The sequence below is a fragment of the Symsagittifera roscoffensis genome, chromosome 1 (assembly GCF_963678635.1).
Source record: "Symsagittifera roscoffensis chromosome 1, txSymRosc1.1, whole genome shotgun sequence".
Classification (NCBI taxonomy): domain Eukaryota; kingdom Metazoa; phylum Xenacoelomorpha; order Acoela; family Convolutidae; genus Symsagittifera; species Symsagittifera roscoffensis.
In genome coordinates, this window is record NC_087062.1 from 13743426 (window position 1) to 13760797 (window position 17372).

At 39.3% G+C, this 17372-nt stretch overlaps 1 protein-coding gene across 1 annotated transcript in view; it reads right to left on the reverse strand.

Annotated features, from left to right (window-relative positions):
• LOC134857595 (sialate:O-sulfotransferase 1-like) overlaps nucleotides 1–10481 on the reverse strand; it is an 82910-nt gene extending 72429 nt beyond the window's left edge. The window contains exon 1 of the mRNA XM_063873745.1: nucleotides 8240–10481. Within this exon, the coding sequence (XP_063729815.1) occupies nucleotides 8240–8791 (552 nt within the window). The 5' untranslated portion in view covers nucleotides 8792–10481. The remainder of the gene's footprint in view (nucleotides 1–8239) is intronic.
• Between the last annotated feature and the right edge of the window lie 6891 nt (nucleotides 10482–17372).

The following is a 17372-nucleotide window of genomic DNA, read 5'->3' on the forward strand; positions in this document are numbered from 1 at the left end:
GCAAACGACAACTAAGATTTTTGGAAAAAAGCATTGAGCACGATGGAGATCGCTACAAAATAAATCTACTCTGGAAAAACGAAATAAAATTGCCAAACAATTATCCGGTAGCTAAAGCTCAACTCTATCGCTAAAAAAAACGGCTCAGAAAAGACCCTGAAACCATGCAACTCTATGAGAAATCGCTTACTACCGACCTGTAAAATAACTACGTCAAGCCCGTTACTTTCCAATACCCACAATCTGAATTACTTTGGTACCTCCCACATCATCCTGTAACTAATCCAAACAAGCTCGGAAAGGTACGCAGAGTGGCCAACGCTGCCTCAACGTACAAGGGCGTTTCGCTGAACTCTTGCCTCGAAACTGGACCTGACCTCCTAAACAACATGTTTGGACTTCTACTACGATTCCGGGAAAAGCCTGTGGCTCTATCGGCGGATATTGAAGGTATGTTTATGCAAATAGGTATTAAAGATGAAGATCAAAATGCGCTTCGCTTCATTTGGTCTACTACAAATGGTATCAAACAATACCAATACACGCGACTTATCTTTGGTGCAAAATGCTCACCATCCATTGCCATCTTTGCGCTTCATCAAACAGCTGCCGATTAATGCGTAACCAAACCCATTATTGCTCAACTGCTTCACAAAAGCTTTTACATGGATGACTTTGTTCACTCGTTCAACACGACACACGAGGCTAGAGACTCAACTACGCAACTAAAATCCTCCCTAAGACAGGGGGGATTCAACCTAACTAAGATCGTATCTAATACTAATGACGCGATCTACTCCATTGATGGAGGCGAAGTTTCTACTAATGCTACAGTGCATCGTGTCCTGGGGGTCAAATGGGACACAACTGACGATACGATATTCGTGCAACCAACAACCAAGCTAACTAATACTACATCATCTACACTCCGAACAGTTCTCTCTACAGTAGCAAGGGTTTTCGACCCCTAGGCATCCTAGCGCCGTTTGTCATAAAACTCAAAATTCTTCTGCAAAACTTGAGGAAATCTGGTATCTCTTGGGACGAAACCCTGCCCAGTGACTTTGTTCCGATAATTGATAAAATGGGTTGACCAATGCAAACAAGTACCCCCTGTTAGGCTGCTGCGCTTACTTGGTCCACAGCTGTCACCTAGTGATATACAGCTTCATGTTTTCTGCGAAGCGTCGCAAGAAGCAATTGCTACGTGTATCTGCTTCCGAACTGCTTGCAGCTCTGGCATACACGCTACTTTTTTGATTGGCAGAATAAAGGTAGCACCACTGAACCATTAGAGCATTCGTAAACTGGAATTACAAGCCGCCCTTATGGGTGCTCGGCTATGCAAGTTCGCTACTGATGAAATGCGATTAAAGCCCCACTCCACTCACTTTTGGACGGATAGCACTACAATTTTGCCCTGGATCGCTTCACCTGGTAAACTGAAAACTTACTGCGCAAACAGAGTAGGTGAAATACTTACTTTATGCAAAGCCGAACAATGGAAACACATCCCTGGTAGACTCAACCCAGCAGACAGCGCTACACGGGGAATTGAACTTAAAGACGTAGCAAAGCTCTGGTTGGATGCACCACAATTTCTACTCAACAATGAGCCTATTCGAACGAAATAATGGAACAAAGTAATGCTACAACGGTTAGCCCCTCAACTACACCCTTAATCGATTCTTCCAGGTTTCCAGATTGGTTTCGATTAGTTCGGGTCACAGCTCGGGTTATAGTTTTTGTCGATACACTGAAGGGAAATGGTAAACGTTTCACCACTATGGAAGACCTAGAAAAAGCTAAGCTCCTCCTTTATCAACAGTCCCAGCAGGAAACCTTTGGTGACACCTACAACCAACTACGAACCAAGCAACATGTTGAAAACAAAGACAAACTGCAACAGCTGTCACCTTTTCTCGACAACGGTGTTATTCGCGCGCGAGGACGACTACGAAACTCACCTTTACCTGACGCAACGAAGCATCCAATAATTCTTAACGCAAAGGACCCAATTGTGCGCATGATGATCGAGAGCGCTTATCGCCGCTGCATGCACCACGGCACTGAGTACATTCGCAACTACCTGCAACAAAGTTTTGTCATCATTTGGCTCCGAAAAACACTCAGACAGATTAGACATAACTGCTTTCTCTGCAGACGATTCCAAGGCAAAGGGCTACATCCCCTCATGGCCGACTTGCCGCCAACTCGTTTCGACGATCCGTCTGGCGACCCATTTCCGTTCAAAAACACAGGAATTGACTATATCGGGCCATTCTACATAGCAACAAAGGATCAACTGAAAAAAGCTGTATTTGTCTCTTCACATGCCTCTCTACTCGCGCGGTTCACCTGGAATCGACAGACAACCTTACTACGAACAACTGTATAACGGCAATTACACGTTTCATTGCTAGGAGAGGCACACCTAAGCTTTTAATCTCCGACAACGCTACTTACTTCGTCGGCGCGCGTAAACAACTACGCTCAGAACCAATCAACTTCAACGAAACCACCCCAACTGAAATGCTACAAATCCACAATGTTGAATGGCGCCTAAAACCTCCGGCTGCCCCCCATTTTGGCGGAGTGTGGGAGCGACTCGTCTCATTGATAAAACGAGCATTATTACTAAATCTCGGTTCTGATCAACCATCAAGAGATCTATTTGCTACTATCGTAGCCGAGACCGAGGCAATCCTCAACTCACGTCCGCTAACTCATGTCAGTAGCGACCTTGACGACGACCTTCCACTGACACCCAACTACTTCTTAATGGGTCGCCCATTCATCTACGCTCCAGCAGCAGCCTTCTACGAAGTATCTACCAGTAAACTGTCCAACAAGTCCTGGAAGCGAGCATAAGATAGACTTGACAGCTTCTGGAGGCGTCTACTTAAAGAGTACGCTCCGACTCTCATCAGAAGGACTAAATGGATGCAATCCGAGGAACCACCGGCTCGGATGGCATCGCGCGCTCGTGTAAACTGAAAACAGCCCTAGGTACTTTAACGAGACCAGCGGTGAAATTTGCCCTCGTAACCCCAAAAAAGAAGATTTAAGACCACTTTAATTGTGTTACAACAAAAACAAAAAAACTTGGCTCAACTCCTTCCCCTTCGGTACCAAATAAGATCTCCCTCCCCCGAGGATATTCATGACATGAATTGTCTCACATGAATTATAGAAAAATGCGGTAAAATCTTTTAATAATAGCATGATTTGTTCCGAACTAATGAGTAATAAATTTGACTTCAACAAAGTGACTTTTAAGACATGTTCATCAAATTGTTTTGAATAATGTACAAATTAGTCCAATTGTAATCATTTAAACATTTAAGTTCCGACTTTCGATGAAAGTGAGGAATATATATGCCGGGTTAATTTTAGCACTTTGATATTATCAGCCTAAAATTTGTAGTTTGTCAATAGTTTATATACCAAAAGCGAGTCAATACCAATTAATGGGCAGTTGAAACATTCAGGGCTTTACCCTAATACGAGCACTCTTGTTTTTTTTTCAGGTTCTCTTTCCGCGTTGCGCACGAAAAACTCTCTTAAAAATGTGATAAGTTCAGATCACATTTTTTCGTGAGCGACTTGGAAAAAGAGCCTGAAAAAAAACAAGAAAGCTCGTTTCAGGGTATAGCCCTGAATATTTCTACTGCCCATTAATTGGTCTCGGGAATCGTTTTTGGTATATAAAATATTGACAAACTACAAATTTTAGGCTGATAAAACCAAAGTGTTAAAGTTTGAGTCGTTTCTGGAAATAATAAGACCATTTAGCTTGACTCATTTCAATTTGGAATGATTGAGTGCAGATAAATTGCTACGCATAAAAAAGTCGCTAATATTCCAGCAGAAAACCGGGCTTTAATTAAGTGCAAGCATACTCGTTTGTTACTTTTACTGCTACCGGATACCGGGTACCATTGACCAAACTCGCCAATGTTGCGCCAAGTAATTAAAAGCGGACTACTTAAGATCTAGTGTAATTCTACAATAAATACACACGTTGGTTGATCGTTTCAGTAAAAATTGCACCACTAAGGTAGCCAAAAATCAATTTACTAATATTGATTTTTGTTACGACTTTCGAATAAAACGGAAAATTTATGCTCGGTGTGAAAATCATAATAAAATAAACATACTAGATGCAGATAAAATAGGTGCAGGTATAATAGATTTAGTTTTTTTTTCAGTTTTTGTAAATCGGTATCTAAAATTATTAAAACTTTTCCGATCCGCCTTCGATCGAGCATGATTTTCATTCATCTGCCTTTTATATAATCGGTCAATATTAACACTAAAGGCCTGGTTTTATTTGCTTAGTTTGAAATTTTTGCTATTTCCCTAAGATTTTTCAATACTCAATTCTGATTGGCTGAAAAAAAGCCAAAACAAATTTCAAGCATTTGGTCCATCCAGCATGAGGGACATCACCATTTCGTAGGACTCAACATTTCACATTTTGATTTTGTTCAAACTTATAGGTTTTCAATATTTTCGCTTCACAAAAACTTTTCGATATGAATCAAAGGATAGTCGGAACATTCAGGGCTTCAGCTTGATATACGAGCAGTCTTGCCTGGGCATTGTTTTTGGCTCCAGAGTTTCTGTTTGAATCGGGTACAAACACTGAGAGCTGCTTTTCATTTTTAAAAGATGACAAAAAGCCCTGTGGAATACAAGGACATATCGTAAAATTTTTGAGAAAAACTAAAACCTTTCATCAAACCCCCTCCTTGAAATTTACGCTTAGAAAAGAAGTAGAGAAGACCCGTTCAACAGGCAGCAATGTCTCTGGAATCAAAAACTGAGCTGATATATGAGCAATGCATCGTTAACAAAGAAAGAAATAAAACTCTTCGTATCAGGGCAAAGCCCTGAAGGTTGCGAATACCTTTTAAGGTAGAAAGCATGAAAAAAATAAATAATAAATGAAATTGAGTAATAAATTATGGAACAGTTTCTGAGACAGTTTAAATCTCCGCCTAGTTTCTCGCGCGTTAATTGTCCTAAATTGGCCAAAGTGGCAATCTCTAAACCCCCATAACGTTAGGAAAAAAGACCAGAGGTGAAATATTTTTCAATTTTAAGCTCAGGACAACAATACCTTTTTAATATTATTTAAAAATTCCGTCAAAAATGGCTAGTTAAAAAGACAAAATTTGTCTGAAGAAAAAAACCCACTCCGAGCACAATTATTCCGTTAATTTCGTTACTAGCGTCGGAACAATAATGAACAAGCCTATCGGGTTCGAATTAAATGTCGGTTTTCCATACAAGGACCTAGACTGAAGAAAAAAACCCACTCCGAGCACAATTATTCCGTTAATTTCGTTACTAGCGTCGGAACAATAACGAACAAGCCTATCGGGTTCGAATTAAATGTCGGTTTTCGATACAAGGACCTAGACTCTGACCTGACTTTTGGAGGAAAGCAAGTAGAAATAAATGTAGTGTTCCAGAAAATCGAAAGTCGTCCATATGACGGCTGTATGTAGCTAAAAATTTGTATTCGTAAAAATTTTGCTATCTTAACGCATTGTTAGTTGTTATTAGGTATTTTCTTTGAATGAAGTCTACAATTTTACCTACAAAGGCTGTAATTTATGGTCTTTGTAGATCTAGAATCTTGCTTCACTGGGTTTGTTCTCTCTTCCTAACGAAAACGCAAAGTGGTCCCTTGGGCAGTGAATTCAGCGGGGAGACCGAGGTTCACTACTATCTACAATCCCGAAAGGGTTAGTTGGTGGCAAATATTCTGTGTTGTATTATGTTGCTTGCCCCTTCTGAGTACTGCTCGTAAGGCTGTCTATCTCGTCTACTTGATACAATTGCAAGGATTTCCAATGATAAATTAATTTAGATGATTATATGTCCAATTACAGAAGGCTTTGAGTGGCCAGGAAACAATCTAATAATCAACTCAAAAGGAAAAGGTCCGCGATTTATCGGCCTAATTTTCACTAATTTCACTAACACTAGACTATTCTCTCTCTCTCTCTCTATATAGAGAATCTCTGATGAGAACTAACTATCTACTGGTCTCTTACTCCGAGAACCAATTACTCAAGTTGCTAGCAATAACTTTTCTCTCTAACTAACTGAGAATCATCTATACTCTCTCTCTCAGTATCAATTGCTCTCTTCTCTGACTGAGAACCAGCTACTCCTAATAGTAGTTAACAATTGTTCTGACTCTTAAACGCTCTCCGGTACCCTCCAATTCCTTATCTTTCTATACACTAAGTTTTAGTTAAGTCACGCCATTCTCTATCAGTCGTGACATCCGCTTAAATCACCCGTCCGCACATGTTTTAAGACTATATCCTTCCTCCTGTCAAGTCTGCCACGTGCCCAATTTGGTTTATTTTATCAACCTTTTAACGCTTATTAGTTACCCGGTATGCAGTGGGTGTCACAATTTGACCAAGCAAACAAAATTCATATGATTCGAATCAACTAATTCCTGACCTCAGTGACTTCAATTCTCGGGTTCAACTCAACCTCCAAACCAGGCTATTTTTACTCAGTGATCCTCCCAAGGTCTTTATTTTAATTATCCCGTTATCGTTTCGATCTCCCAAGGGTAGGGAGAGACCCTTTTCATGGGAAGCTATTTCATTCCAAGCATCTAAAATTTCTGTCTGTACTCTTTTCCAATCCCGACCTTCTAGCTATCAGGGGAGTAAGTTCATCTATTAGGGGTCAAATCTAAACAAAAGATCACCTCCGGGAAGCCAAGTAAATTCACTGTCTTTTCATTCTACTTAGGAGACCTAATTCTCACGCTGCGGTCCTATCACTATCAATTTCCTCTGGAACTACTTTTCTTTAGTCTAGATGAATTGCAATTAATAGATCACTTGCCAAGCTAAACTGAATCCAATGTTTGCCAAGTCCACTTTAAATTAACTCCACTATTCCAAGGTTGCAATGTAAAAGCTATATCTATATCAGCTTCTGCTCTAGTTCCTAAAATATAAGTTTTCCCTCAAATTTTAGCAAGGTGACCCATTCTCCTTTCCAGGGGTTGGGCTGGGAAATACGCCACTTTCCGGTGTTAATCTTGGGGTTTTCTGTGCAATTTTGGGGTCAAGACGCCCAAAGGTCAATTTGAGGTCACCCAGGGTTCAACCGGGGTCAAACTTCTATATTTGATTTCAGAATCCCATGGGGTCCTAACTACCAAGTTCTATCCATATCCCATTAATACTTCACAAGTTATCCCATTTCTAAGGTCCATTATCACTTTTTCAAATGGGCTATTAACACTGGAAGGAGTCGCCGGAGGGTTTTTACTCACTAGGGGTCTTTTTCGTGATTCGTATTTTATTTTATGTCGATTGCTGCAATAAAATCTTTTTGCCACCGTTCATTATTTTGCGTTAATTGTCTACTTTTGGTCTAAAGTGGTGTTTTTTTAAAGTGCTAATAGCCTCCGACCCACCCACCGGAGTTAGTTCAAATTATAACACAAGATGTATCTTGCCATTACCTATCATCTCTCGAAGTTTCAGCTCCCCGTGATCACTGTAGGCCGAGAAACGACTTCCGGAAGTTAGGGGTGGGTTTGTTCACTTAGGGCATAAAATTGGAAGTGGTGTTCCTAGGAGTATGGGATTCTAAAATTAAGCTTCCCTTAACTAGGCCTACAACATACTATATTTTGAGCCCCTTACCGCCGCTAGTTTTCGTGTTCTGATAGGGCCATTAACACTTCCGGGGACTGTTATCACTTGCCCCCCAAGGGTCTGAGGGGTCCCGTTTTTCGCATGCCCTGATCAAATCATCTGTAGTATCCCTCCTCTGAATTTCATAACATTAGCTTCCTTAGTTTCGATTTGGGGGGGGGGTTTCGCCGATTTTCTCAACTTTTATTTTCTGGCACAGGAGGGACGATATCTTCGAAGAATGAACTATTTTGAACTCGAACCTTTGTTTGATGCTCTACTTAACTTAATGACGAATCCATCTTACGCTCAGGTTACTATAGCATGTAATACAGTAGAATCACCAATTCTAGTCTTGCTAATCTTGCTAGTTTTTGACAAAATATACATTATATACGCCTTATTAAGACTTTTGAAAAGTTGTAGAATTGTTTTGCGAGATAACTAGTAGCCGTCAACAAGGGATTTAATAAACTAAAAGTTTTTTTGTCGGGCTATTAACGTCCTTTTTTGGGGGTCGATATTGCAAACTTTGACATAGAAATGCTAACCTGAACCAGTATTTTTGGGAACTTTTCTACATCGTATGACCGGTAACTTCTATCCGACTTGCAACCAACTGCTTTTCTCTCTGTTAGATTCGAGCAAAAACAGGTAGCCTCATCGTCAACTCGTATATTAATTCTTTTGTAGTTTCGACTGGCACAAAATAAAACGCAATCTGTCGCGTCAAGTTTCAAAATCGGATCATCTGTTTTGCTTGAGTGCCCCACGCAATTTTTGAAATCTAATTTTGAGATCGCTAATTTAACCAGCGGAGAAACTTGAAACTGATCGGCGAAACTCGCCCACGTTTCATCGCGGTTCTGGGTCACTTGGGAAAAAGTGGGTTTGAGATGATCCTGCTCGCCGACCAGTGAATTTTTTTCAACAGAGTTTAGTTCCCACAATTTCCGACCAGGGAGCATCTGCTGACTTTTGGTGCGGAAGTTTTTGAATTTCCATGCCGATTGGTTCCAGTCAAAGGTATAAACTCCCAGAAAGAATACTAGCAGTACAAGATATTTTATTGAACGTTTAGTTTTTGCTATGATTGAAAGCATAACGAAAACAATAGAGAAACTAACTATACAATAAAATGAAACGTGTCACTGCTTCTTCAAAATTTTTCGTAATGCTCTACAAGTAGTATTGAGGCGAGCTTTATCGCTTATGACGCATTAGAAGATCAAATCTACCAATTGAATTTATGAACTTAGCAAAGTGTGCCACTCGATATGAAAGTTGTAGCTTCGGTTAATTAGTTCTGTCTCCCCCCTCCCTACCTCCTCCAATCTTATAACTCAAAAGAGATCAGCAAAAAACTCGAGTTGAACTCCAAAGAAATGAGAAGCATCACTATCAAAAAGAAATATATGAAAGTAAAACTGCAATCTTGAATACAACCTGCCCTAGAAATAGGAAGTTGGATATATGGACGAAGAAAAGCAGGTATCGATGGGGTGAATCGAAATAACCGTTAAAAAGTAGACATCAAACAAAAGTCCAAACGGCTCACGGCTCATGGATAAGCACCACAATTAATTCAATTCAAACAAAATGATTAAATGAAAGTTTTGACCATGGTTTAAAAGTTTCTACAGCTTGTGCACCGTCTTAAGAAATCCTTCAAGAATCGTTATCAAAGTGTCCACCGTCTTAGCAGGAACTCCTTTTGAAGTAAAATCAGCCGCATTCAGATCTCCGTTGTATTTGCCTTTGAAGGATCCCTCTCCCAACATCAGAATCGAATGAAGTAGCCGAGTCTGACCTACGTGGAACATCCGTAGCAGGTTTCCATGGTAGAAGGCGGGATCTTGACTCAGAGGTTCTTCCAAGTGAAAAGACAGAGTTCCAATTCCGCCTCCGTAGGGAACTTGAATCGCAATCACGTGCTTAGCTTCGAAAAAGTCTCGAACCTGCTCTGGAGTCATGGCCAAAACGTGTCGCCGAACCGCTTTGCGTGCGGGTGAACATTTTGCCAGATTGAATTTAAACCCGCTTTGAATGTTCACGTTGAGATAAACTGTGTCCCCATTTTTTAGCCCGAATTCGGAAAAGAAAGTCAAATTATCTGGAATGTTTTTACTAGTTTTAGTTGCAAGTTTGAAAATGGACCGTGAAAGGGAAAGACGTGCTGAAACTTCAATGTGAAGGTCACGCAAGGTTGATTTCTTGGGAAGTTCAATATAAAACGGTGCTTTTAAAGGGCAAATAATAGTCAGCGTATAATTTTCATCGGTAGGTGGTCTAGAAGATTGGGAGTTTGACGAGTTACTGGAGTTTAATGATAGCTTTTTGAAACTTAGAGCGAGGGAACTCGCCATTGAATCTTTGCAAATGGAAACGTTTATAGATGTCTTAAGCATATGTAAAGGCTGTATTTTTTCTTGGTGATTAAATTTTTGAAGTATTTTAGTAAAATTTCAATGTAAGGAGAAAAATAGTAAATTAATTGTTTTGAAAAGAAAATTCTAATCGGTTAAACAAAGTTACACTTGTAAGAACAAATAACAAAATCTGTTTGATTAGAAAGAATGATCTTGTTGAGACTTTGGAGAGAGTATGTTTAGATAAAAAAGCTGCAAGATACATACAATTAATACTCGAACTTAAATTACCAGTTTGCGCTCCGACCAATTGGTAATAATACCAACGAGTTTAATTGAGACCATTACTTCGCGTAGTGTAATTAGCGAATTGCATCTTCGGCGTCTTAATTGTTGAGAGCTAACCAAGTGAAAAGAGATTATAAGAATTAACTCGAATTGTTTCCGGCTTAGCGCTTTTGAATTGTTTGACGCCTCATTTTGGTATAAATAGAGACACTTAGAGACACTAATTTATGAATCACCTTATTATATAATAAAGATTAAAACACAATCTGACTATGTCGAAAAGATAAGATGGCAAGCTCAATGTCATGGGATATCGATTATGTGGAAAGCATATGGAAAGTTTCTCATTTTCCAAAGTAATGAAAAAAAACATGTGTTTGAAAGATTTTTGATTATGCTATAGTTGAAATTTAGCAATCAAATTTTAGCACTCAAATACTCGGAATAAAGGACTATAGCAAAACATCCTTTGAAGCCGCATAAAGCTATTCATTTTTGTGTGAAGACATGGGCGGGTCTAGGATTTTCACGAAGGCGTGGGCGGAGTTTTGTCGACCTTTTTCTAGGTTGACCCAATTGGTTGGGCAAAGTTGGCGTGGGCAAAGTTTTGTCGACCTTTTTCTAGGTTGACCCAATTGCTTTTCCGAGCTCTCCAAAAGCACTAAAAGCCCCTGCTTTGGCCAAATTATTTGCACTGAAGGTGAACTCTAAAAAAACAGGCCAAAAAAGGCGGTTTTGGCACTTTTTGGACAGTAGCGATTAAAAAATTGCCTTTTTTCGGCTCGAGCTCTCCCCTCAAAATTAGTTTATATTGGCTCCAAAGGCGCCTTTAGGCAAACTTTAGGATCAGTACGAAAGGACCCCCCCCCTCCCTCCTTCATCTACTTCCGCTATTGAGTGAAGATAAATATGGTAGATCCTCCAAAATCTTTTCTTTTAGTTGTCTTTTGGAGGCGTTCAGTTAAATTCATCATTCATAATTGGTCAGCGACAGATGCAGGCACAAAAAAAGTAAAAAATTATAAAACTCAATTTAATAAACCTTGATTGGTAAAAAGCCGAGCTAAGTTATAACCAGACAAAAAATTATAAAACCTAATTTAATAAACCTTGATTGGTAAAAAGCCGAGCTAAGATTATAACCAAGCTAAGTCGGAAAACGCCTTCGGAGTCGAAGACATTAAAAGCGGACTACTTAAGATCTAGTGTAATTCTACAATAAATACACACCTTGGTTGATCGTTTCAGTAAAAATTGCACCACTAAGGTAGCCAAAAATCAATTTACTAATATTGATTTTTGTTACGACTTTCGAATAAAACGGAAAATTTATGCTCGGTGTGAAAATCATAATAAAATAAACATACTAGATGCAGATAAAATAGGTGCAGGTATAATAGATTTAGTTTTTTTTTCAGTTTTTGTAAATCGGTATCTAAAATTATTAAAACTTTTCCGATCCGCCTTCGATCGAGCATGATTTTCATTCATCTGCCTTTTATATAATCGGTCAATATTAACACTAAAGGCCTGGTTTTATTTGCTTAGTTTGAAATTTTTGCTATTTCCCTAAGATTTTTCAATACTCAATTCTGATTGGCTGAAAAAAAGCCAAAACAAATTTCAAGCATTTGGTCCATCCAGCATGAGGGACATCACCATTTCGTAGGACTCAACATTTCACATTTTGATTTTGTTCAAACTTATAGGTTTTCAATATTTTCGCTTCACAAAAACTTTTCGATATGAATCAAAGGATAGTCGGAACATTCAGGGCTTCAGCTTGATATACGAGCAGTCTTGCCTGGGCATTGTTTTTGGCTCCAGAGTTTCTGTTTGAATCGGGTACAAACACTGAGAGCTGCTTTTCATTTTTAAAAGATGACAAAAAGCCCTGTGGAATACAAGGACATATCGTAAAATTTTTGAGAAAAACTAAAACCTTTCATCAAACCCCCTCCTTGAAATTTACGCTTAGAAAAGAAGTAGAGAAGACCCGTTCAACAGGCAGCAATGTCTCTGGAATCAAAAACTGAGCTGATATATGAGCAATGCATCGTTAACAAAGAAAGAAATAAAACTCTTCGTATCAGGGCAAAGCCCTGAAGGTTGCGAATACCTTTTAAGGTAGAAAGCATGAAAAAAATAAATAATAAATGAAATTGAGTAATAAATTATGGAACAGTTTCTGAGACAGTTTAAATCTCCGCCTAGTTTCTCGCGCGTTAATTGTCCTAAATTGGCCAAAGTGGCAATCTCTAAACCCCCATAACGTTAGGAAAAAAGACCAGAGGTGAAATATTTTTCAATTTTAAGCTCAGGACAACAATACCTTTTTAATATTATTTAAAAATTCCGTCAAAAATGGCTAGTTAAAAAGACAAAATTTGTCTGAAGAAAAAAACCCACTCCGAGCACAATTATTCCGTTAATTTCGTTACTAGCGTCGGAACAATAATGAACAAGCCTATCGGGTTCGAATTAAATGTCGGTTTTCCATACAAGGACCTAGACTGAAGAAAAAAACCCACTCCGAGCACAATTATTCCGTTAATTTCGTTACTAGCGTCGGAACAATAACGAACAAGCCTATCGGGTTCGAATTAAATGTCGGTTTTCGATACAAGGACCTAGACTCTGACCTGACTTTTGGAGGAAAGCAAGTAGAAATAAATGTAGTGTTCCAGAAAATCGAAAGTCGTCCATATGACGGCTGTATGTAGCTAAAAATTTGTATTCGTAAAAATTTTGCTATCTTAACGCATTGTTAGTTGTTATTAGGTATTTTCTTTGAATGAAGTCTACAATTTTACCTACAAAGGCTGTAATTTATGGTCTTTGTAGATCTAGAATCTTGCTTCACTGGGTTTGTTCTCTCTTCCTAACGAAAACGCAAAGTGGTCCCTTGGGCAGTGAATTCAGCGGGGAGACCGAGGTTCACTACTATCTACAATCCCGAAAGGGTTAGTTGGTGGCAAATATTCTGTGTTGTATTATGTTGCTTGCCCCTTCTGAGTACTGCTCGTAAGGCTGTCTATCTCGTCTACTTGATACAATTGCAAGGATTTCCAATGATAAATTAATTTAGATGATTATATGTCCAATTACAGAAGGCTTTGAGTGGCCAGGAAACAATCTAATAATCAACTCAAAAGGAAAAGGTCCGCGATTTATCGGCCTAATTTTCACTAATTTCACTAACACTAGACTATTCTCTCTCTCTCTCTCTATATAGAGAATCTCTGATGAGAACTAACTATCTACTGGTCTCTTACTCCGAGAACCAATTACTCAAGTTGCTAGCAATAACTTTTCTCTCTAACTAACTGAGAATCATCTATACTCTCTCTCTCAGTATCAATTGCTCTCTTCTCTGACTGAGAACCAGCTACTCCTAATAGTAGTTAACAATTGTTCTGACTCTTAAACGCTCTCCGGTACCCTCCAATTCCTTATCTTTCTATACACTAAGTTTTAGTTAAGTCACGCCATTCTCTATCAGTCGTGACATCCGCTTAAATCACCCGTCCGCACATGTTTTAAGACTATATCCTTCCTCCTGTCAAGTCTGCCACGTGCCCAATTTGGTTTATTTTATCAACCTTTTAACGCTTATTAGTTACCCGGTATGCAGTGGGTGTCACAATTTGACCAAGCAAACAAAATTCATATGATTCGAATCAACTAATTCCTGACCTCAGTGACTTCAATTCTCGGGTTCAACTCAACCTCCAAACCAGGCTATTTTTACTCAGTGATCCTCCCAAGGTCTTTATTTTAATTATCCCGTTATCGTTTCGATCTCCCAAGGGTAGGGAGAGACCCTTTTCATGGGAAGCTATTTCATTCCAAGCATCTAAAATTTCTGTCTGTACTCTTTTCCAATCCCGACCTTCTAGCTATCAGGGGAGTAAGTTCATCTATTAGGGGTCAAATCTAAACAAAAGATCACCTCCGGGAAGCCAAGTAAATTCACTGTCTTTTCATTCTACTTAGGAGACCTAATTCTCACGCTGCGGTCCTATCACTATCAATTTCCTCTGGAACTACTTTTCTTTAGTCTAGATGAATTGCAATTAATAGATCACTTGCCAAGCTAAACTGAATCCAATGTTTGCCAAGTCCACTTTAAATTAACTCCACTATTCCAAGGTTGCAATGTAAAAGCTATATCTATATCAGCTTCTGCTCTAGTTCCTAAAATATAAGTTTTCCCTCAAATTTTAGCAAGGTGACCCATTCTCCTTTCCAGGGGTTGGGCTGGGAAATACGCCACTTTCCGGTGTTAATCTTGGGGTTTTCTGTGCAATTTTGGGGTCAAGACGCCCAAAGGTCAATTTGAGGTCACCCAGGGTTCAACCGGGGTCAAACTTCTATATTTGATTTCAGAATCCCATGGGGTCCTAACTACCAAGTTCTATCCATATCCCATTAATACTTCACAAGTTATCCCATTTCTAAGGTCCATTATCACTTTTTCAAATGGGCTATTAACACTGGAAGGAGTCGCCGGAGGGTTTTTACTCACTAGGGGTCTTTTTCGTGATTCGTATTTTATTTTATGTCGATTGCTGCAATAAAATCTTTTTGCCACCGTTCATTATTTTGCGTTAATTGTCTACTTTTGGTCTAAAGTGGTGTTTTTTTAAAGTGCTAATAGCCTCCGACCCACCCACCGGAGTTAGTTCAAATTATAACACAAGATGTATCTTGCCATTACCTATCATCTCTCGAAGTTTCAGCTCCCCGTGATCACTGTAGGCCGAGAAACGACTTCCGGAAGTTAGGGGTGGGTTTGTTCACTTAGGGCATAAAATTGGAAGTGGTGTTCCTAGGAGTATGGGATTCTAAAATTAAGCTTCCCTTAACTAGGCCTACAACATACTATATTTTGAGCCCCTTACCGCCGCTAGTTTTCGTGTTCTGATAGGGCCATTAACACTTCCGGGGACTGTTATCACTTGCCCCCCAAGGGTCTGAGGGGTCCCGTTTTTCGCATGCCCTGATCAAATCATCTGTAGTATCCCTCCTCTGAATTTCATAACATTAGCTTCCTTAGTTTCGATTTGGGGGGGGGGGGGGTTTCGCCGATTTTCTCAACTTTTATTTTCTGGCACAGGAGGGACGATATCTTCGAAGAATGAACTATTTTGAACTCGAACCTTTGTTTGATGCTCTACTTAACTTAATGACGAATCCATCTTACGCTCAGGTTACTATAGCATGTAATACAGTAGAATCACCAATTCTAGTCTTGCTAATCTTGCTAGTTTTTGACAAAATATACATTATATACGCCTTATTAAGACTTTTGAAAAGTTGTAGAATTGTTTTGCGAGATAACTAGTAGCCGTCAACAAGGGATTTAATAAACTAAAAGTTTTTTTGTCGGGCTATTAACGTCCTTTTTTGGGGGTCGATATTGCAAACTTTGACATAGAAATGCTAACCTGAACCAGTATTTTTGGGAACTTTTCTACATCGTATGACCGGTAACTTCTATCCGACTTGCAACCAACTGCTTTTCTCTCTGTTAGATTCGAGCAAAAACAGGTAGCCTCATCGTCAACTCGTATATTAATTCTTTTGTAGTTTCGACTGGCACAAAATAAAACGCAATCTGTCGCGTCAAGTTTCAAAATCGGATCATCTGTTTTGCTTGAGTGCCCCACGCAATTTTTGAAATCTAATTTTGAGATCGCTAATTTAACCAGCGGAGAAACTTGAAACTGATCGGCGAAACTCGCCCACGTTTCATCGCGGTTCTGGGTCACTTGGGAAAAAGTGGGTTTGAGATGATCCTGCTCGCCGACCAGTGAATTTTTTTCAACAGAGTTTAGTTCCCACAATTTCCGACCAGGGAGCATCTGCTGACTTTTGGTGCGGAAGTTTTTGAATTTCCATGCCGATTGGTTCCAGTCAAAGGTATAAACTCCCAGAAAGAATACTAGCAGTACAAGATATTTTATTGAACGTTTAGTTTTTGCTATGATTGAAAGCATAACGAAAACAATAGAGAAACTAACTATACAATAAAATGAAACGTGTCACTGCTTCTTCAAAATTTTTCGTAATGCTCTACAAGTAGTATTGAGGCGAGCTTTATCGCTTATGACGCATTAGAAGATCAAATCTACCAATTGAATTTATGAACTTAGCAAAGTGTGCCACTCGATATGAAAGTTGTAGCTTCGGTTAATTAGTTCTGTCTCCCCCCTCCCTACCTCCTCCAATCTTATAACTCAAAAGAGATCAGCAAAAAACTCGAGTTGATAACAGCAAATATAACTCAAAAAACAGCAAATAACCCAACATCAGAATCGAATGAAGTAGCCGAGTCTGACCTACGTGGAACATCCGTAGCAGGTTTCCATGGTAGAAGGCGGGATCTTGACTCAGAGGTTCTTCCAAGTGAAAAGACAGAGTTCCAATTCCGCCTCCGTAGGGAACTTGAATCGCAATCACGTGCTTAGCTTCGAAAAAGTCTCGAACCTGCTCTGGAGTCATGGCCAAAACGTGTCGCCGAACCGCTTTGCGTGCGGGTGAACATTTTGCCAGATTGAATTTAAACCCGCTTTGAATGTTCACGTTGAGATAAACTGTGTCCCCATTTTTTAGCCCGAATTCGGAAAAGAAAGTCAAATTATCTGGAATGTTTTTACTAGTTTTAGTTGCAAGTTTGAAAATGGACCGTGAAAGGGAAAGACGTGCTGAAACTTCAATGTGAAGGTCACGCAAGGTTGATTTCTTGGGAAGTTCAATATAAAACGGTGCTTTTAAAGGGCAAATAATAGTCAGCGTATAATTTTCATCGGTAGGTGGTCTAGAAGATTGGGAGTTTGACGAGTTACTGGAGTTTAATGATAGCTTTTTGAAACTTAGAGCGAGGGAACTCGCCATTGAATCTTTGCAAATGGAAACGTTTATAGATGTCTTAAGCATATGTAAAGGCTGTATTTTTTCTTGGTGATTAAATTTTTGAAGTATTTTAGTAAAATTTCAATGTAAGGAGAAAAATAGTAAATTA